Source organism: Mytilus edulis, chromosome 4 (genome assembly GCF_963676685.1).
Source record: "Mytilus edulis chromosome 4, xbMytEdul2.2, whole genome shotgun sequence".
Lineage (NCBI taxonomy): Eukaryota > Metazoa > Mollusca > Bivalvia > Mytilida > Mytilidae > Mytilus > Mytilus edulis.
Genome location: NC_092347.1, coordinates 60,241,826 through 60,265,351, shown reverse-complemented (window position 1 = coordinate 60,265,351; position 23,526 = coordinate 60,241,826). Strand labels below are relative to the sequence as shown.

Genomic DNA, 23,526 nt, shown 5'->3' with positions numbered 1-23,526 from the left:
AAGAGAATGTGTTGCTCAATCGTTGACATATACCCTATATCTCCTTTTATCAAACGTTCTGAACATGCATGACATATTTGCAATGGCAAGTTTAGCAAACATCAATCAATTATTTACACAACTCATTTTCTAATCACACAGTCATATTCTTTAACAACTTTGATGGCTTTTTCTGCGATTTTTCTTTTCGTGCAGTCATGTTGTCCAGGTGAAAAGTTACTCACATAATTTTGGAAGATTACAGACCAAACACAAAGGAGTAGGTTCAGTAAGACCCCTTTTTGGCCCCAAAATATAGCAGTTTTACAAAATTGTGAAAATGTAATCTTTTAGTTATTTACTGGAAAGTAGAATGCTTCTGCTACATAAATATGCGCTGTTTTTGACAATACAATGCACAGATATCGGGTACTAGCATCATTAAGTCATGCTAAATTACTGAAATCTTCACAGTTTTAGCATTTTAGTTAAATTTTAGACGGTTTCCGTCTTGAATGAAAGTGGCCGCATTCGTGTTCATTCATAATATTGAAATGTAAGTTGTATTTGATGATAATAAATAATATATATAAAGGTTGATGATGAACACGGATGCGGCCACTTTCATTTTTGACAAAAAACATCTGAAAAGTGACGTCTTTTGGTATATTTGATAGATTCTTCATATTTAAGCTTGAATCAGAGCGTTTTTAATGACTGATTCAGTAAAAATCTTTTACATAAATTAATTGAATCAATTGAAATAGACACTTAAGTGTTTAAAAAATGTTCAAAATCTTTCGTTAGATGAACCTGAATAGTTATCAAAGCTACCAGGATTATAATTTAGTACGCCAGACGCGCGTTTCGTCTACATGATTTGAGGCAAAAATCGGCCCTTACCGGACCTACTCCTTTGACCTTAAAATACAATAATAATTATCGAAAAATGGATTATAGTATGAACACATAATTTTAGATATATATGGACTTTATCAGAACTTGTTAAAAGTAAAAATCACAAAAATACTGAACTCAGAGGGAAATTCAAACGGAAAGTCCCCAATCAAATGGCAAAATCAAAAGCTCAAACACATCAAACGAATGTATAACAACTGTCATATTTCTGACTTGATACAGACATTTTCTTATGTAGAAAATGATGGATTGAACCTGGTTTTATAGCTAGTTAAACCTTTCACTTGTATGACAGTCGCATCAAATTCCATTATACTGACAGCGATGCGTGAACAAAACAAACAGACGTAATAGGTAAAAATGTCCAAAATTCATCGGTCAACATTGTGTTATAATCTTAATCACTGAAAAACAAATGTTTGAATGCCAAATATATCATTTGTGTCAAAATCCAAGTTCGACATAGGGATGCCTGTAATTCAGCGAGTAAAAAAAACCATTTGAATGTCAATTTAATTACCACCTTGATATATGGTAACGACAGAACTGTAAGAAAGTAAGAATTTTCCTTTTAGAAGCAATGCACGCTTTAGTAGTGCATTTATCTACTGAAATATTAAGATGAGTAATTATCATTAATTAATTGGCCTATTAACCTTTTTTTTTATTATTCTAGCGTCACTGCTGAATCTTTTATAGACGAAACGCGCGTCTGGCGTAAGTGTAAAATTAGTCCTGGTATCTATGATGAGTTTATTTGCTACATAAGGAAAAGCCTGTACCAAGTCAGGAATACGATAGCTTTTTGTTTTGTGAAACGGATATTGTACGTCCTTTGTAGACGGAACGCACGTTTGGCCTATAATTATTTTAGTTGGGTATCGATCTATGATGAGATTATTTACAATCGCTTGGTCAGTGCCACTGCTGCTGGAAGTTTCATTCTCGAGAGTTTCAACAGCTTTGAAGTCAGCACTTATGTGTTGACATGCATTATCATTTATAGAACCATGAACTAATAAATAAAGGCAAAAGTAGAATACCGCTATTCGAAAGTCATAAGCCGATTGAGAGAAAAGAAATCCGGGTTACAAACTAAAACCGAGGGAAACATATCAACTTTAAGAGGAAAACAACGAAACAACAGAAACACTGAAGTGCAACAAAAACAAACGACAATGCAACACACACAGAAAGGAATTATACGATAACAACTGCCATTTTAATGAACTGTTTCAAAACTTTGACTTTTTTTAAAATCCTAAGGATTCTACCACAGGGATAGATAACATAAGCTGTATTTGCGAAAACATGAATTTTTGGTACTAATTTCTTTTCAACTTGTATTTATGTGGATTTTTCAAATTTTGATTCGAGTGTCACATATGAATTTTTTTTTTATAGACGAAACTCGCGTCTGGCGTGATCCTGTTACCTTTGATGACTTTATTTTGGAAGTTCGAAAACACAAATGACCCCAGTTATCTTCAAAATTATCTTCTCCTGGTTTCTCCTTTATGAGCAATATGGCATTAGAAGATCAGTAACTGCTTATATCCACATTGCATAAGTATATCTACAGTTTTTGATTGGGGTTTATGTGACTAAATATTTTAGGTTTCTGCGTTCTGTTTTGTAGACCTGGTTTTTTTCTTTAATGTCATGATTATTTGTATGAAAGGGGAACATGTGGTAGCAGGAAATCTTACCAAGACCCGAAGAAGCACAGTAGGCCATCGCTCTACCAACTTAGCTAAAGGATGATTACGCCTCTAGCTTAGATATTATAGAACGATTATGTATCTAGTTTGTCATGGGAGATCCTTAATTGGTTATCAAAGGTACCAGGATTATAATTTAATACGCCAGACGCGCGTTTCGTCTACATAAGACTCATCAGTGACGCTTAGATCAAAACAGTTAAAAAGCCAAACAAATACAAAGTTGAAGAGCATTGCCCATGCTAAACGCTAAGTTCTTTGAAAAAACATTTGATTTTTAGTTAGTGCATTAAAATTTTACAATAATCCACGCTTCATTAACGGAGCTTTAAAATTACTCCACTAGTGCAGCTGATGAAGGGGTTATTTAACGAATATATCTGATGAAGGATCGCCAGAAATGAATGCATTTGTTGTATACCCTTTGTGCTTTTGTCGATGTAGTGCAAAGTCCAGTTGGATCCAATCAAAATAATATCTAGTACTTTGTTATTTTTTGTAATGTTGTATTTAAAGTTATGATATAACTCTACATCTTAATCAAATCATATAAAAATACGAAAAGTATCAATATATCTCAAGATGCATTTCTCCGAAAAAAGAAGTCAATTTGAAGAATAACATTTTTATTAAAGCTTGTCGAAGAAAATACCCTAATGACATAATTTGAAAATTGTTAGGTGTAACAATTTATAACATTTATATTTATATATACAGATAACAATTTACATAACATATATAATAAGAATATATACAAAATGGTTGATGAAACATTGCAAAAGCCCGGCAGTGATATTCTTCCTCCAATGTTTACTTGGTCAAGAAATGTATCAAGGTTACGTATTACTAGCATCACCATAATAAATTTGATGCAATAATCGTAGGCTATAGTTATCAAAGGTACCAGTCGTATAATATTGTTCAACCCTCATAGTATTTATACTCACAAATTTTTAAAGATCTACATCTTTATGTTCAAAATACATAATAAGTTTGTCTTTGTTTTGTTTTTTTTTAATTCAAAGAGCAGTGTTATGTTATACAAAATCTTAATAATGGATTTCATGACCTTTAAATTTTTCGAAACAATTTATTGATTAAACTCGATACAGGGAAAATCTTATTATAACATCATCATAAATAAAGGCAACACTAGTATACCTCTGTTCAAAACTCATAAATCCATGGACATACTTTAAATCTTAACTTTTTATCGAAACACAATTATACAATTTATAATGCATTCAACATCAGAAAGGTAAAAAGATTATTTCATGCAGTTTTCTTTAAAATGATTTTTCTTAAATAACAATGGGTGGAAAATAGAAACATCATACAAAACATAAGCTTTTCAGTAACCTTAATATAAATTATAATAAGGCATTTCATTTAAATCATCAATGAAAATATCATATAGGCATCAATGTAAAATTTGAATAAAGTGAAAATGATAAATCATAAAATTTAAGCTGTCAATAACATTCATCTGATTGAATTGAAAAACTATCGTAAATACAGTTTTCTTGAAGTAAATGTTTACTATCACAAGCCTAGCATAAAAATATATGTAAATTTAACACTGCTATCCTGTAAGGATTTACAGTCAAGAAGGTGAGTGTTACACTTTCTCTAAGAGACTTTGATCAGATCAGTGAGCTCAACATTCTCTTCAATCTGATTAAAATTCAAATCATGTGTTCAAAATGGCTTACGAGGATCTAACAACCATCTGTTCTACTTTCGGTTTTAATAACTTTTGAGATCCTCTGGTTTTTGTCGGATTAATTCGGCCTTCAAAAAATTTAAAGGCTGATATTTCATTGGTTGATGCGATAAATACCAGAACAGAGAGTAGAACGGAGTGTTGTCAGACCATTGTCAGCAAAGATTGGACAAAGGATATGTATTTTAGTCCGTAAGCATTTTCCAGTGAACAGATTTGCAATTTAAAAGAGATAATACTAGCAACAGACCAATAAAGGTGTGTCTGCTTTGTCTTCCTACCAAAGTGCTCAAAGTGAAAAAACAAAAACCTGCTTTAGAGAAACAAAAGATCACAAGATATTACATGTGAAGTCATTTTCATTAGATTAGGAAAATTAGTAAAATGTCGTTCAGAAAAAAAATCTGTAAAATGCGTTATTTGAACGTGCAAATTATTATCTGCATCACCGTTACCTTGACTCACAATCGACTTCAACATCATCTTGGTCCACCTGAATGAAATACAACTAATGAAAAACGTTGCTACGATTCTAAAATAAACAAATAGTGGGCATGCTTTTACAATTGTACCTCCTTTTTGAAATTGTAAAATGTAATAGAGTTATTTATCTGAACAAGAACAAAGCAGGGTAGTTATTTAATTGATAGTTTTTTTGTTGTTGTCAGTATTACATTAACTATCTAAACATAACTCATTACAAAAATGTAACAAATAAACAGAAAAAGTGTAACAATTGAAGAGGAATACGACATATAACAATAACCAACAAAAGTGAACTCATATTATGATGCATACAATAGTTTTCAACATTCCTCTATTCTGTACATACTATTCCCTTTAAGATTTTCTTGACCAGTAAACAAATGATAAAGAATTAAACATGTCCGATGTTTGTGGGTAATACACCGTTTCTTTTATAATTATTATTATTTTTATTTTGCGTATCTGAATGATTTGGAGAACTGTGTCCTGTTGAAGGAGTTCTCCCGTTTCTGGAGGAATTTCCAGAAGAAGATATTGAACTTGTCACTGAAAACCTTTGACTTCCCGGAATATCACCGTTTCTCAAAATATGGCCATTTGGCAGATGTCCATTCCCAGTTGGGGTTTTTCCTCCGAAACTTGTAGGAGTTTGCATTGGAAGAACGTTTCTTACCCGTGGTGAACCTAACTTAGACGCTTGAAGTCTGCTTTTAATTATCTGAATTATTCCAATAAACATCAGTGTTGAAACTACGCCTGTGGCTACACCAACACCCATTCCAAGAGCAAAACCTGTAAGAAAAGTCAAAACAAGGGTAAGTCAGTTAAATAAAGAAGAATTTAATACTTTTCCCTGGAAATAATTAAATAAACAATTGTCATTTTCTATCGGAAGCAAACAGTTGAGTTACGAATTCTCGTCATTTTCAGTTGGTAAAAACTGTTGTAAAGTCTTACTTTAAAGAAGTTACGATAAAAATAAATCACATTATAGATCAGATTAAGGAGGTTATATGAGATATAACCTCCTTGATAGGATTAAGGCAATAGTACTTTTAATTATTAGAAGATAAATTTAAAAGTAGCAAACAAAAACTAAGGGAATGGTATGAACTCCAAAAGTGTAAGTATCTCCTGTTTTGCATGAATAATCCATCCGCAATACAAATTGAAGTTGGCACCACACACTTGGATAAAATTGACATGGCTCGTTTAATTTTCATAAAATTTGGACATATATATATATATATATATATACATGGATGCTTTGACAAAAAATTCAAAAAATTCAAAAAATTGAGCCGTACACATTATCGGTTACAATTTCATTGGATATATAGTAGTTTGACACACACTAATTTTGATCATTGAGAGGCTTTTTTTTTTTACATAGAACGTGATTAAAACGTTCAGATTATTACTGGAAAAAAAATGATAACAACTCATTGTGACATCTTGCAAATCTAATGGCTGCTTGAAATTCGCTAGTCCGATTCCGATGGAATTTTAAAAGTTTTAAAGTAAATTCAAAAGTCAAAGTGTTTCAAATATCTTTATATAGTAAACTTACCAACTGCAAATTTGTAGGCATCAATTATCATAACATAATGTTAAAAATCTATGCAAAACAATGCTATTATCAGCAAAAATATCAGTGATTTGCTCATGATTACATAAGGGCAACTTATTTTAATTGACAGTTAACTTGACTTGCAAAAAAGGCAGCTAAATTGTTATATACAAACACCATATTCGTAAACCATCTACTGAACTATTTAATGAATCTGGAAATATTCACGTTACTAAAAAAACTTTACAACCGTCATTATTTTTACTAGTAAATCAAAACAAGTAACCAATTTGACTTTCATCATCAAATATTTTTTGTAACTAAATCAAATACAAAATAATACAAATCAAGTTTTTGTTCTAGTGGTCCAAAAGTGTGTAATTCAATATCCAGTAAAATTTTCAAAAAATCAAAAATGTTTTCTTACAAGTCGTTACATTTTTAGGAAAATTCTGAAATCGATAAGTTTAACTATAAATGTAAGCTGTAAGTGTTATTTTTGTTATACGTTTATATACCTATATATGTATATATACTGTTAATATTTGTGTATAAGTAGATTGATTATATTTTCAGTGTAGCTAATATTGTATGTATTGAAATTTGGTTTGATCCGAACGAGTAACTCTCTTTGAATATGGATAAAAAATTATTATTATTATTATTATTATTATTATTAAAATTTTATTAATTGTTCCGATTAATTATCATTAATATATAATTATAATTATCATTAATAATATAATTTTATTAATTGTCATTAAACATTTACAATGGTTGTGGCAATACAAGTTTAAACAAACAATAATTAAACAACAAAATAAAAACTAAACAATATACGAAAATTAATAAAATAAGAAACATAAAACATAAGTGATAAACTTATTATTATTATCATTATTATTATTATCATACACTATACAAATCTTTGTATTAAAGTCACTTACAGTAGAGATAATCAGAGGAAAATCTATGACATGGACATTAGAGGAAATCAAAGGAAAATCAATGATAAGATGAAATTAATGGCACATACATTAGAAGAAATCTATGATATATGCATTAGAGGAAATCTACGACAAAAATACAATAAAATACAATAATGTATACTGAGCATTGACAAATTGTGTACCTGTGTCTTCGGATGCTGCCGTTTGAGTCGCTACTGTTGTCGTTGAGGATACTGCAGAATATTTTAGTTTGAAACCTTTGTATCCTACTGTAGCATCCGAAACAAACAAGACTAAAACACTGGTACCGTTACTAGTGTATGTCGCCGTGTTTCCGAGTGGATATCTTGTACAGGCATCTACTGTTAAAGTGTGTTCACAAACATAGGAACCTGAAAAAAAGAAATATAATCTGGTTTAAACACCACAATAAGATCTTTGTATTTGTTTTTTCTATTGTTAATAACATTGATTTTGATTTTTTTTAATCAATTAAAACATAATTGAATAAGTATTGCTTCACATTTGTCAAAACTTATGGTCTAACATCTTGTTGGTACTGTAAACTAAAACTTTGACATTGCACAAGATGAATCTTTGAAGAATGTTTATGACGATTTTAAAAAACAATCTGTTGGATACATTTGACTGGGAGAACATGATTTATACATTAGCTGATAATTGCAATAAACTAACATACATTTAAGTTCATTGAACTAAGGATAAATATGACGGTCAACAGGAAAACAAGAATAATTTCTCCAAGTGTAAAAACTCAGAATCAGGTACATTAAATGATGGTGCATTGGCTGAATTCATTATTTTATTATGTGGCTCATTCATTTTATTTCGTAGAACTTATTCTTTTTAACAACAAAAAAAAACCTATTTCATAACATCAAATTTACTTACTGTCATATATTTTTAGGTAGTCAAATCCACAGTTAGGGGACGATTCAATATCACTCAACATTAATTCAAAATACACTGCTCCCTCAGTTGCTTCAATTAACCACCGACAATTGGAATTTCTGCAATAAGAAAGATGTTTGTTTTTTAAAACTCTCTTATCTAGAAGCTATAGTAATACAATAACAATCAAAACCAAGGAGTAAACAAGGAATCGTAAAACCATACAGACTGAGTATATACATTAGACTTGAGTATCACGATTGTTTACAATCTTTACATTTATTCAATTATAACAATAGATTCAGGTCTTTTTTGTATAAAATAAGTATGAATAGCAACGTATGCCATTGAAATAGTCATTCGGAAAAAATCCTCCTAGCCCCCTGAATATCAAACGGACATTTTCTAATCATTTGGACTAGTAGCATCAGACACTCTGTTTTAGACGCTTTATGAATGTTCTTGTGTGTGTTTATGCTGCATTTTTGTCACGTCGTTTTGTTGATTTATTGAGGTTTAGCTAGCCATAAAATCAAGTTCAACCGACCATTTTTTAACTATGTGCATGGAACTTATACAATAAAAAAAGACCCAAATTCTTATAAAACTTGGCATGACATGAGCTTATTGTAATATAATTAATAGACTGGTGACCACGTTTCATGTCAATAGGAAATATATTATAGACAATAGGGTCATTTTAAAAAAAACTTTGGTTGAATATTTTTAACGTTTTAGTCGAACTGTTTCAATTATTAGAGTTAATTCGGTTGGGATTTGTTTGGCCACGATAATGAAGTCTATTGCTTAAAGGTAAAAAAAAAAAGGTTTCGCGTGGATAAAAAGACTCATAAGAAAGTTTACTAGAACTTTTTTCGTGTAGCTTTTCTACAAAGCTTTAAAATTCACAACTGAAATAGATAAATAGTGGATTTTGATGAAAATTTAAAACTAGTCTGGATTTCTACCAAGCAAAGATAGGCGGAGGCGTTGGCAAATCAAATATTCTAAACGGAAATATAAAATGTTATAATAAACAATTCGTTGAACGGCTTTTTCTTATGCATGCTTTTAAATATACCTTATGCAGCAAATTCATTACACCTACCCCGTATAGCTGCTAGGGAATGCTGGCGATGTTAAATACTGTTCTGCACTAGTTGCAGTGAGGGTTTGTTCTGCTGTACAACCAGTACCAGCTGAAACAAAGTTGTATCGTATAAATATGCTATTCATACATAGAAACTAAACACTTTTATGATATACTTCCTTTGAAAATCCTTGCTATTCATCAAAATACACTTTTAGATTCACAAATAAAGTGGTAAATGCAACACGAGTAAAACAGCTGTATAACACATATTTGTATTTTTTCGGAATAATCTTAATATTTTATAAAGGCTACATGGAAAACGTATTATTAGTTTTATTTATTACAGAGTTAAAAATTTCCCCACCATTCTTTAGATTTGTTTTATATATACTTGACTCCCTCGTGTGTCCTGTGCAGCCTCAGTTGATAAATGTCCCCATCCTTTTCTATTTCATCATTGTTGCCATTAAACCAGGTTCAACCCACTTTTTTTTTTTTACTAAAATGTCCTGTACCAAGTCAGGAATATGGCAGCTGTTGTCAAACAGATCGTTCCAATGTATGTTGCCGTTTGGTTTTGTTGCACTTCGGTGTTCCTGTTGTACCTTTGTTTTACCACATAGTTGATGTGTTTCCCTCGGTTTTTGGTTTGTTTTTACCCGAATTTGTTTTCTCTCAATCGATTTATGGCTTTTGAACACCGGTATAATACTGCTGACTTTATTTATACTTACACAAGTCTGCAGCTTTCACATATTGCAAAGAAAATCCTTGTGCTTGTCCAGATGAGTCAGTAGTTAATACAACAAGAGCATACTGACCCGTCGTCAAAACCTCTTTATCGTTTCCGGTACCAGTAAGACCAGACTTAAGTGATGCATTGCTTGTTAAATACCCTAAAATGCAAATAAGTATAAATATTTATAACAGTTTCTAACAACTCTGCCATTAATAAATCTGTAGACGATTTCATAACAGTACTTTCTTATCTTTCTCAGAGACAACCATTTACAATAGTGTGTCTCTGATGTTACCGATAAAAGATGTTGGTGTGTTTTGTCGTCTATAATATCGATATTATTGAATAACAGAAAGTTTTTAAGTTGGACTTTTTACGTACAATTACATTGCCTTATCTTATTTGCAACCTTAGTGCATTTGAATAATCAAAACACAATAAATACATGTAGTTAATTAGACCTTATATTTATATGATCAGAAGTCTGCTCGTTGTTCTAGTATATGTTTTGTATATACATGTTAAGATTTATACAAGAGGATGTTCTTATGATTATGTCATGATCCCTGTTCATTTCATGCAATCTAGTACTTGTTTCTTATTGAAGGACATCAGATATCAACCTCAAAGTCCAGGTATTTGACACTCGGAAATTTTTACCCTGACGGAAATAATTTCATGTGACTTTGCAGTAAGCTTGCAGAAAAGTTTTAAATATATCCGATATTTGCTATATGTGTGCTGCAAATGAACAATGTTCTGACCGTTTCAAAAATATATTTTACTTGAATGTGTTATTAAGTTAAGTTGCACAATATATCGTTGTATCTATAAATTTATTCTTTTACAGTTAAAGGAATGCTAAAAAAACTAAAAAACACAATTCATATTCATGTGTAAGTCAATTATAGTTAAAGGGTGTGGACTGAAGTCAACTAAATATCGGACGGACTTAATACCCCGACTTTGTTTATCAACCGTATTTCATTGTCAAGATCTTTAGGTATGCAGAATAATTAACTAACATACTATTCATAACTAAATATTGAATGTTATAATCACAAAAAAGTAATTAATTAAAGTAACCTCGTATTGACTTAACGCTCTGATAATGATTGTGATGTTAAAACTGATACCAAAAATCAACTGGTAAAACTCTGCTGCAATGAGTATATCAGCCCTTTTGTCGTTATCAGAACTATCTTTTTGACCGACAAAACTCCGTCGAGGTTTTTGTCAGTGATAACAGTAAAATGATACTTGTATCAAAAACTTTGACGAACATTGATGGCAACGAATACTAGAATATTATCGTTGGGTGGCCTTTAACGGGAATAGATCAATCATAGTTGAAGTAAGGAATGATAAAATGTTATTTGAAAAAAATAAATGCTCATGGTGCAAACTGGGAGATAAACAGAATGACTTCCAGTAAAACGGGGGAGGGGGAGGGCTCAGATGGAGCTTGATATGAAAAATTACAAAGTAAGAGAATTGATTGAGTTTGAAGAGGACATAGACGTGTACACTTAAGATAGATCTGCAACATATACGATTTCTCATTTGACTGAGAATTACACAGAAGATATAATGACAGTGCAATGCAATCATTCTGTGAGAATATTTTGGGAGCCATTTTAAAATCAGAATTCTAAACTTTGACCAACCGCCAAAACAACTTTCATAGACAAGAGACGTTGACCAAGGTGTTAAATGCAAAACTGCATAGTGAAAACAGGACTTCAGAATACGAACAACACAAAAAAAAAATATCAATTTACCAACATTTAAATCGACAGATTAACCATAATACTTTTTAGTATTACTAGTATTGGATTGAACAGCAATGTTATACATGTACCCAGATTTAATTCTTAAGCTGTTCGAAAACATTGCTACGTTTGTAAGTTTCTTTTTGGCAGTGTGTGTGTTTTGTGCGTTTTGAATTGCAAAATGTCTTCCCCCATTTACATTTATATTATAATTGAGAATGGATATTGAGGAATGTGTCAAAGAGATACATGTAACAATCTGACCAAAGATCAAAACAGCACAGGGCCACCAAAGTGTCTTCATTGATCAGTTCTCGTTTAATCGGTGTCAGACCTGTTTTCTGTCGTTTACTTGACTATCAGCGGTAGATATTCATAAAGTATACACTGCTTCATTTAAAAAAAAATGCTTTAATTTTCATATGCAAATCTGAACATACCGTCGTGAATATCTATTGTATCTGATGCGTCGATGTCATAGTGGTTGATGAAGACGATGACGGTTTCTGACGAACTTCCACTGTCTATTAACCATGAACATGATAAATCACTGAAATAAAACAAAAAAAAACGTGTAACTTCTTTTGCGTAAATTGCGATCTTATTAAAATAATAAAATTGTATATTGAAGGCATTGTAGTTGAATCAAGAAACCTATGTTCATAAATATTCCGTATCAACTTCACAAATAATACACGATGGTCTAGATGTACAGATTATGAGTACTAACGTTGTTTATCATCGTTATAACGTGTTACAGTATTCTTTAATTTGTCTTTTTAATTTAACTTTTACTGTTTATTCTATTTTCGGTGATATCCATTTGACGTGGTTCGGTACTTATACATCCCGACATTGTGCTATGGTAAATTTTTGTATTCTTGTCTTTCATTTTTGCTGATGATCTTTGTCTATATATGCCTTTTTGTGTTTCTTTGTTACATATGACGTGGCTTTGTACCAGGTATACATTATCATGCTCTTCATAAGAAGTCAGGAATCTGACAGTTGTTATCCATTCGTTTGATGTGTTTGAACTTTTAATTTTGCCATTTGATTACAGACTTTCAGTTTTGAATTTTCCTCGGAGTTAGGTATTTTTGTGGTTTTACTTTTTAATAGCACTATGCACAACACTGATGACAGAAATATCGATATATGTATATAATGCAGATTTTCATTGCACAAGTTTATGGAAAGTGCCTTCCATTGTTTTGGAAGTTACTGGTTTCCCCCGTAGTTTTTAGAGCTTATTCATGGTCTATAAAATCCTTATAAAACCGATAAATGTATGACCTTTTACTTGCTGAAAATGAAATAAAACTTTTAAACAATAATCTAATGATCTAACACGTGAACTTACTTAGCATATGAACCGGAACTATATCCATCAGAGGTCACTGTTGTAAGATCATCTGATGCTGTTAATGTTAGAGCTGAACCAGAACACTGACTTGAAACTTATATAAAAAGAAGACAATGTCGTTTACTTGGAGAGCTTAGAGTAAAGTTTTGATGACAAATAACATGTAATTAAAAACTGCTTTGTCGTAATGGTTTCAATATAAAACAAGTCGTTGAGATTCTTATGTTTGTTTAATTAAATGATGACGCGCACATATAATCAAAAGACATCTAGAGTTCAACATAATAGTGGTTGTCGTTTCATAAGTGTTTCTCGTTTTTCGTTTTTCATATAGATTTGACCGTTGGTTTCCTGTTTGAAATGTTTTACACTAGTAATTTTGAAGGCCCTTTATAACTTGCTGTTCAGAGTGATCAACTGCTCCGTGTTAAAGACCACACGTTGCCCTATAATGGTTTACATTTTACAAATTGTGACTTGGATGGAGAGTTGTCTCATTGACACTCATCATGACAACATCTCCTTATATCTATTTAACAGTAGGCAGGTGTCTATACAATATTTCAAGCTTTAAATCAACACGAGTCTAAACTGTAGAGTAAACTAGTAAATGACTATCAATGATAAGTATAAAAATAGCACAAAGCAATAAGAAATGATGAAAAATAAACAAGGTGTTGTCTTCAGACTTTCTTTTCCTGATAAAAGATAGTCCTAACAAGGTTACTGAAAGAGTGAACAATTTAAAAATAAACCTAAATCGAAATGTCCCACCCCAAGACCTAAAAAAACAATAAAGCAAGGTTCCAGTTAAACAGGTTAGGGGCAAATGTCAAAGAGACGACAAATTGAGAACACAATAATATATTTGTTGTTGTACATCTCAACATATTATCCCTCTTGGCTGTCCCAAATTTGGCTCGTTAACTATGAAATAACGACCTTCACTGAAAGCATCTAAAACATTACGTGTAACTGTTTAACTATGATCTTCTTTATCATTAAAGAAGGTTTCTGATCACAAAATCAAATATGATAACAGACAGTAGAAAAAAATATAGTACTTGTTACACGGAGGTATACATGTGTATGAAAACAATTATGTTGTGATGTGTAATTTAAGTTTTTTGTGGTTTTTGTTTACTGCTTGGTTAACCACTTTCACACTTTTTGCGTATTGTGGTTTGTCTAATTAATGTATTATTTTTTAAATTAAAAGTGCATTTAAAGTGTTCATACATGATGATTGTGTCAAGATCACAAATTGAATGGTTTCAAGGTTAACATATTTTTTGTAAACCCTGTTCTTTGACTTTACGTTGTCTTTTTTGTTGTTGTTTGTTAAAAATTGTTGTAATATCGAAAGCCATCATATCTAATTCGTCGTATTCACTTTATACCTTGTGAAATCTATTTTTTTATGTGCAGTTATGTTTTATCAGGAACATAATATATTGTTATATAAAATGTTCCTAGGTTTTATTCACATCAATTATTGATCGATTGGCGTTTAACTCCCTTTTCAATACTAATGGGTATGTTGTGGCGGTTAGGTTTTTTTTGCAGTACTACAATTGAGAATGTGAATGAGGAATATTTCAAAGAGAAAACAACCTGACTTAAGAGCAGATAACAGGCGAAAACCACCAATTGGTCTTCAACTCAGCACGAAAAATCCCGCACACGAAGGTAGGGGTCAGCTGGCCCAAAAATAAAAATGTGTACTTGTTCTGGAAAAATGAACGTCATTCTAAACTCCAAAACATATAAATGAATTAAAATCTAAAAACATACAAGACTAACAAAGGCTATAGTCTCCTGACGGGACAATACACTAACATTCGGTAGGGTTCAATGTACTTTCGGAGATTTCAACCCTCCTCTGTACATTTTTTGTTATCTCTAGCCAACGGAGAATAAAGACACACGCAGCAATACGCTCAGTAAAACTCAGAATATGTATCAAAAGAAACTAAGCAAAATGACTTTGATACAAAAAATAACAAAGGACTACTAGCAGTTACTGACATGCCAGCCCCAGACCTCAATTTAACTGACTGAAAGATAATGTCTTCATCCTATGAAAATCAAGCACAATCTAGAGTTCCGGGATTCCCGAAGAGAGCCACCGACTTTCATCAAAATCAATGTGTACAGGTCCTTGCAGAGAAGTTCTTACTCTCGCCATTGGTTTAATTTGCAGCGAATTGACCCTTTTACATCTTTCTTATCTGTAGTTTGTACAATGTAAATATTGACAAAGCAAATATAAAATACTAGTATATCTATTTTTTAAAAGAATATACTGTGTTTGTTACAGATTTCATTAAAACATATTCTTACCTGATGAAATGAATTTTAGAATTAAGACACAAATTAAGCACACTATGTTTGGTACTGTTGGCGTGACGGACATTTGCAACCTACAAGCAATAGAAATAAACATTAAATTTTAACATACAATTTTGCAATATTTCATAATTAAAAGTGCATTTTGACATTTGTAATCTATCTCAATTTGTTGACGGTTGTTCGATGATAAATTGTTATTTTAAAACCTACATGTTGGATTTTTGTAATTACCCGACAAAACTATTTATAAGATACTTTAAAAGATGCAGAATATATCAAAAGGAACAACAAAAAGTATAATTCGAATAACAACCGACAATAGAATGGCAAAAAACGAAAAAAGACAAACACAGGCAATGATCTTTAAAAGATTACATTGATAACGTAAGACTGGGCACCACGATTACCATAAACTAGAGGCTCTAAATAGCCTGTGCCGCTCACCTTGGCCTATTGATATTAAACAAAGGACACAGATAGATTCATGACAAAATTGTGTTTTGGTGATGGTGATGTGTTTGTAGATCTTACTTTACTGAACATTCTTGCTACTTACTTAATCATCTCTATCTATAATGAACTTGGAAAGTTACAGAGGAAAATATTTTGTAAAAATTTACAAAAATTTACAAAATTTATGAAAATTGTTAAAAGTTGACTATAAAGGACAATAACTCGTTAAGGCTTCAATGAACCATTTTGGTCATGTTGACTTATTTGTAGGTCTTACTTTGCTGTACATTATTGCTGTTTACAGTTTATCTCTATCTATAATAATATTTAAGATAATAACCAAAAGCTGCAAAATTTTCTTAAAATTACCAATTCAGGGTTACCAATCAAACAACGGGTTGCCTGACCTGATTGGTCTGAAAATTTCAGGGCAGATAGATCTTCACCTAATGAACAATTTCTCCCCCCCCCCCTGTCAGATTTGCTGTAAATGCTTTGGTTTCAGAGATATGAGCCAAAAACTGCGTTTTACCCTATGTACTATTTTTAGCCATGTCGGCCGTCTTGGTTCGCGGGCAGGGTCATCGGACACATTTTTTAAAACTAAATACCCTAATGATGATTGATTATCACTTAAAATCGTTAATTGAAAGGATTCCTGGTAAGCAGCAATTATCTCTCTAGAAATCAAGACAAAAAGACGCAAGCTCTGGAAAATCTATTAAGCTGGGAGATATAAATCCATACGAAGTCGTTTCTGAATTTTTGCTACAAAGAAATGGAGAGTTCCCTATAGGAAAGCTGAATTGATATGTTTTTTTGTTGAATTTAGTTCCAAACCGAACCTCATTGTCATTTTCTAGTTGTTAGTCAAGATTGATAGATATATTTTGAGTGTGAATATTTTAAGCTAAAAATCATTCAACTGCCTTAAAAAGCTTCACCTTTCTAGGAAAAATAACCTTTCCCAATCTGTTTTATCCCTGTTTGGTGCTTCCAAACATTTAGGAGTTTGGCATCCAAACTCTTTGGATCGTGTTGGCTTAAGCGTACCGGATGAAAAGTGTCCACTGAAAACGGGGTCATTCTTTACGTGATATATGACAGAAGATTAAAAAAATCAAACAAATCCTCGCCTTTTTTGTCACGGATTTGTTTGAATGTTTAAACATTTGCACAATTAAAGTTAAAATAAATTAAAAAATTTTAAGAACATAAAAAAATAATTGCATTATAGTTTAAACAAAAAACTCAAAACATCAAAAATGTTAGAACCTTTGCTTAAGTAATCACAAATTTAGTTTTTGAAGCACGTTTGATTGAATTACATATGTACTTATGTGTGATTTAAGGCATTATAGGGTCTACAACCTTTTGACATACAAAAAAAACTATCGTATTACCTTCTAAATTAGAAAATGAAACAAAAATTGTAATTAAATTGGTCAGAATTATTTTTTATATTCAATTAGATCAATATTAAGTAATCTAACTCAGATTTTTTTAAATTTAAGTATCCACGTGTGCCAGGGGTTTATCACTTAAAAATCATTATGCATACAAAAGAGCATTCGGAAAGTTATTTGTGCATAGTTAACCTTCCACAGGTTGACAGGAAGGAGTTATTTATTAGGTTTTTAGTAATAAAACCTTTGTGATTGAACGCATTGTCATGTTTTTTTTTCAATAATTAACCGTATTTACTCTCTCAATTATTTTGCAGATTACATCAAATTATAATATCTTATTGAAAAGATAACATTTTTGTTACTTGTAATATACAATGTATATAACTATATATATAAAAAAAATCTTGACCGCTTTATAATAAAATTGTCCTCTTTTTGCGAGTCATTCTTCTGTAATCTGTTCAAGCAAAAAATGTAAAGGTAATTTATTTTTCCATCTGCAATATTTTTTAACTTGCCACGCCGTGTTAAGATTAGACCACCCTGGAACGCCTTTTCTGTGGGTGAATTTACAAAGATGTAAATCACAAAGTAAAACTTAATCAGGTGCATCTGACTGGTCGCCATTAAAAGGCGTGATGATGATAAGAGATGTTTAGTCTTTTCTTTTAGTTAATTCACAACTTGCGAATTGCCAAGAATCAATTTACATCTTGATATATTGTATGGACAATTGAATTTTGGTGAATCCCAAATAAATATAAGAAGATGAGTGCCAATGAGACACTTCTCCATTCCAGTCATAATTTGCAGAAGTAAACCATTATAGGTCAAAGTACGACCTTCAACACGGATCCTTGGCTCACACCAAACAGTTACTGAACTATAAAGGTCCCAAATAATTAACTAGTGAAAAACCATTCAAACAAGAAAACCAACGATCTAAATTTAAAAAAAAAAGACTTTATAACAGGCGCTAACCTTCACCCTAACCTGAAATATTAGTGTAACATCACAATATCGAAATGGCTAATTGTCTTTTATTTCTGAATTGTTATGTTAATTCGTTGTTCCTTCTATGTAAACTTAATAAAAATATATACATGAAAAAAAAAAAAAAACCAAATAAAAAGCTAAGGAAAAGAAATGAAATAAAATAAAATACTTAGAATAAAACTTGCTGTTTAAAGATACGTCGTTTTATGGCCTGTATCATGAAAGTATAAGGAAAGTTTGATATAATTGATTCAATAGAATTGTCATTTTAAACTGCATAAAATCAAATTGACAATATAAAGGATGAATTGAACATAATCACGGAGAATACATAATCCACCTTAATATCTTCATATCATTAAAAACATCACATAGTTTTTAAGTTCTTCAGAAACTCTTTGAACAGAATAAGAAGTGGGCCACAACCTTTTTTCAAAGGTAATAATAAAATACGTCGTGGCTCTGACCTCATTAGTTTTAAACTTATTAATGTAATAAGTATTAGATATATCATCTACCCTTGAAAAAAGTATTTTAATTACATAAAAAAACCTGCGTAAGAATGTTTGCAAATCTTTAACAAGACGACAATCGCATTGCATTATACCGTTAACGTTTTTACCGAAACAAGCTCTTATGTATGCTCTCTCTCTCTCTCGCTCTCTTTTTCCAATCTAAAGAAGAGAAAATAAAGAAAAAGAAGAGAGCAGAGCAGAACATTCGTCTTTAATCTTTTAATTACTTAACATCATTAAAATGTTTCGAAAAAAACCATCAATTGTTTATGAAAATTTCGATGTTAAAATTGTATTAACTATGAAATGTACCACCTGATCATTAAATAATATATCTATGTTAGAAGACTCCAGAAGCAAAATACCGTTATGGTCAATCAACATAAACTGACACAAAGATTTGAGATAAAAATTGTCATTTGTCATAAATAAAATTTTCAACTAATTGAACAATATCGCGTTATTATTTTCTGAGTGTTTATCAATTTTCTAACAATTGAACCACTAGTATTATAAATCTTATGTCCGGTAGACCAACAGGCAATTATATGAAGATCTTATACTTTACAATCCTGTTTTTCGTCTTGATAGTTGCTGAAGATGATAAAAAGTAAAATTACAAAAAAAAGGAACGCCGAGGAAAATTCAAAAAAGAAAGTCCATAATTACATGGCAAAAAGAAAAGTTCAAACACACCAAACGAATGTATAACACCTGTCATATTCTTGGGTTGGTACAGTGGCTTGGTACAGAAATTTTCTTATGTATGGAATAGTGGATTAAACCTGGTTTTAAAATTAGCTAAACCTCCAACTTGTATGACAGCCGCATTAGTTGATTAAGGATTTGTTACTATTTGATAAACACTTCGCATATTCAGTTATAGCTTTAACTTCAAAATGTACCAACACGAATCATAATGTATTGGCAATGAACTGAACAGTGGTAATCATCCTCAGTCTATATCTGCCGTTGGTTTATAACATTTCATTTTGCCAATTTTTAAAGACTCCCCCCCCTTAGCTTACCTTAAAATTGCTTTTGAAAAAAATTTAAAAACTGATATCGGTTTCTCTTTTTATCATTATTTAGTATAGAATAGAATTACAAAAATTTGGGCTCCAGTATGGCATGTAAAACATAAACCGTATCATTTCAAACACATTTTAGAATGATAAAACATACAAAAACTAAGTAAATTTTTATTGGTATTCGAGTTTCCTATTTTTGATGATATTGCTTGTGTTTCACACTACAATTTTGGTAGCGTGTTACAGAGACTTATATATCATTTTCAGAACAAAACTGAAGTCAATTATACGTAAGTTTTGAAGAAAAAAAACTGTTTATTTTGGCTTACCTTGAATAAAACAAAAGACTGATATATTATTCCTTGTCATAGTATCTGCCTTTCTCTATATAAAAAAAGTCGGATTTTTGTCTGAGTTCGAATAAGTACAAATTCCGTCACATTCGATATTTTTATACTTTATTTTGGAATGTAAATAAAATAATAAATTCAAAATATCCAAATCGTGAGAAATATGTAATATTGTGTTACGAATTTTTACTTCATTTCATTAAACTATATAAATATCAGCTATGTCCACAAAAGAGCGAAAGTATAGGTTTTTGTTTAAAAACTTTTTTCTTTACATTGAGGACACTTGAAGCACTCGTTATAGCCCTTCGACAAACATTTATTCTCCTTGTTTTAATGATGTCCCAAGAACGGATTATATTAATACATCTGACCATAGAAAATATTATTATGATACCTTTTCATTCAATGTTTAAATTTCAAAGATTTTAAGTAGCACATTACAGATTTTGGCATTTTTAAATGTATAAAGTTAAAGCAGATACAATCTTAAATATTGCAAATACAAAATGAAAATATTTAAAATAACCGAAATTAATACAAAACTTTAATATCATAATATTAAATCTAAATATGCGTCCTTGCTTTACGTACTATCAAATGTAACTAATATAAATAGTAGCTGTGTATGTTACATATCTAAGTAGAATTATAGTCTGATTATGAAAAAAAGGTCAAAGTTTACGAGTATTTGTCCACTTCTTCGTCTTGTTTATGGATACTTTTTCAAATAAAAAAATAAATAAAATAATTGAAAGCTTTATTAAGTAAATAATAAATGTAAAAATAAAAGGTATTGTGGTAATGATGGAAAGCTTACTCAGATATATGCGTTTATAAGGAAAACAAACTACAAAGATGTATATTATAAACACTCAGAACAGCAACAAAATTGTGACGGATAAAGAGTGGAACAATTCCGTCCAAAGTCATTATTTCGTGTTTAGGGAAACATTGCATTTTTAGATTTTATAAAATATTTAAAACTTACAAACTCAAAAAGGGTGAGAAATATCAAGAGCGATCACTTGGAATTTGGAAAAAGGTGAAGAATAAGTCTATTTATTTCAGGTTTTCTGGTTTGATTTGCTTAACATTTGTCATTTCGGGATATAGTATACATGTAGGTTGCTATGCGGTATGGATTTAGTTCATTATTGAAGGCTTTATAATTGCTTACTTCTACGTCATTTGGCCTCTGGTGGAGAGTTGGTTCATTCGCAATCATACCCCATCTTCTTATTCTGAATGAAGGCAGAATATTTGGATTATAAAAAAAAACATCGAATTGTAGAAATCAATATTGTCTTGTGGTAATACTATATTTATTTCATACTATCATTTCAAATACTGTAACACATTTTTAAAAACTAACTTTAATGGCGCGTACGGCTAAGCTTAAACATATATATTTGGATATAATAACATGGAATCAAAAATGTGTTGGTACGATCTCATAATGCTAAAGCTTCGTTCACGGCAAGAGTAACCCGAACTCCAGACAGACCTTATAAAGAAAACACCTGGAGCTATTGAATATTACATTTGTATATCAATAATTACATCCTTTTAGTCTATAGACCAACAAATCCTTTTCAAGTGTTTAAATGCAACTTAAAGTGCTTCTTTATTGAATGTTATTATTGTATATTAACTTTCATTAATCTTTCAAATATTCTAATGGACATAATTTGTATCATTTTTGCATTTCCAATATTAAAAAACAAATATCGTGACACTTTTACATCGTTTGCCTTTTTCATTTGTTTAAAAAAAAAACATCGAAAGTTGAACTGTTTATAATTACTGTAACTACTGAAGTGTTTGTGTTCTAACAAGATCACTGATCTCCCATAATTCGGAGTTACGTTTCCGTCTTTAAGCTATATTATACTCCAAAAGGACTTAAAATACACAAAATTTGCAAAGGTTTATACTTGCATGATTGAGATCTGTTCCGATATATTACACAATGTTAAAAATTTTAAAAATGATATATTTATGTAATAATTAAAAAAATGAGGAGTTAATTTTAGAATTAATTCGCGGACGTCTTGAAATTGATCTATCCTAATTAAGTAATTTTCAAGGTAATTTGCTAGATACATTTACAAATTGTGCATTATTGCAGCTCGATTCAATGAGTTTTAACACAAAAAACATGCGATGATTACCAATAATTTTTTTGTAAAGTGCAAATTCTTTTATAAGATATAATCTCGTTATATAAGGCTTTTTTTCAGAATTTTTTTCTTAACATGTCATTTAAAACTGTATTATTATAAGTTTAATTTTAAACTTAAAAATTAGCTTGAAAATTGAAGCTTACACGTTATATGCTGCTGTTACACTGTCAGATTGCACGCATTCTTAATTAATAGATAAAGAAAAAAATAGCTTGCGTCAGCACTTTGCAGTTTTCTTGTTTTCTAGTATTTGCGTTGTTGTATTTTTGAAGTCCATGACATTAATATTTCTAGTAATGATCTTTTTTTGGAAAAACTTTAATGCAAACTTTCTAGAGATGATTGATCCAGATTAACTAATTGTTTCAAGGTTATTTTAATAGTTACATTTATATTAATGAAGCTCCATTCATTACACACAGACGGCATGGAATAATTACCGATTCATTTCTTTTTGTAAAAGATCATTTCTTTAATACGATATAATCTATTAAATTTATTTTTTTCATGATCTAGAAAGAAATCTTTTCTTAATTGACTAGTTACCAAAAATTGCAACGCTATATAAGACCAATATTGAAATTATAAATTAGGTTGAAAAATTCAACCTTCTATTTAATATGATAATGACGCATTTCCCGATGCAATTTTAAAATTAGAGATTAAAGCAGATGGTCCCTTTATTGCAAAGTAGAAATGTCAAACCCGTAGGTGTCATATCTAAAACTAAAGTATCTATGAACACAGTAGGTTTTCTATTTTGACTAAGTACTATTGAAATATGCTACTCCGATAAGTACCACATTTACTTACTGAGTACAATAAGCATTTACGACACCGTTTACGGCGGGGAAATGAAGGATGACTTTTGCGCTTAATTTAGAAACGTGTTTAATATTTTCCTCAAGTTTCTGTCAGGTAATTTTACTTTAATTACGAAAGCATATTATTCATATTACTTTAAAAGTTCTTTATTTTTGTTTAAAGACTAGTATAAAAGAAAAC

The 23,526-nt window shown here is 30.7% G+C and overlaps 1 protein-coding gene across 2 annotated transcripts in view; it reads right to left on the bottom strand.

Moving 5' to 3' along the window:
* Nucleotides 1–3,227: 3,227 nt before the first annotated feature.
* LOC139521936 (bone morphogenetic protein 1-like) overlaps nucleotides 3,228–23,526 on the bottom strand; it is a 36,220-nt gene continuing 15,921 nt past the window's right edge. For both annotated transcript variants that reach the window (XM_071315699.1, XM_071315698.1), the window contains exons 2-9: nucleotides 15,573–15,652; nucleotides 13,227–13,323; nucleotides 12,304–12,413; nucleotides 10,087–10,248; nucleotides 9,368–9,458; nucleotides 8,260–8,378; nucleotides 7,530–7,739; nucleotides 3,228–5,619 (exon numbers count right to left, since the gene is read on the bottom strand). In XM_071315699.1, coding sequence (XP_071171800.1) covers nucleotides 5,219–5,619; nucleotides 7,530–7,739; nucleotides 8,260–8,378; nucleotides 9,368–9,458; nucleotides 10,087–10,248; nucleotides 12,304–12,413; nucleotides 13,227–13,323; nucleotides 15,573–15,645 — 1,263 coding nt within the window. In that variant the 5' untranslated portion in view covers nucleotides 15,646–15,652 and the 3' untranslated portion in view covers nucleotides 3,228–5,218. The remainder of the gene's footprint in view (nucleotides 5,620–7,529; nucleotides 7,740–8,259; nucleotides 8,379–9,367; nucleotides 9,459–10,086; nucleotides 10,249–12,303; nucleotides 12,414–13,226; nucleotides 13,324–15,572; nucleotides 15,653–23,526) is intronic.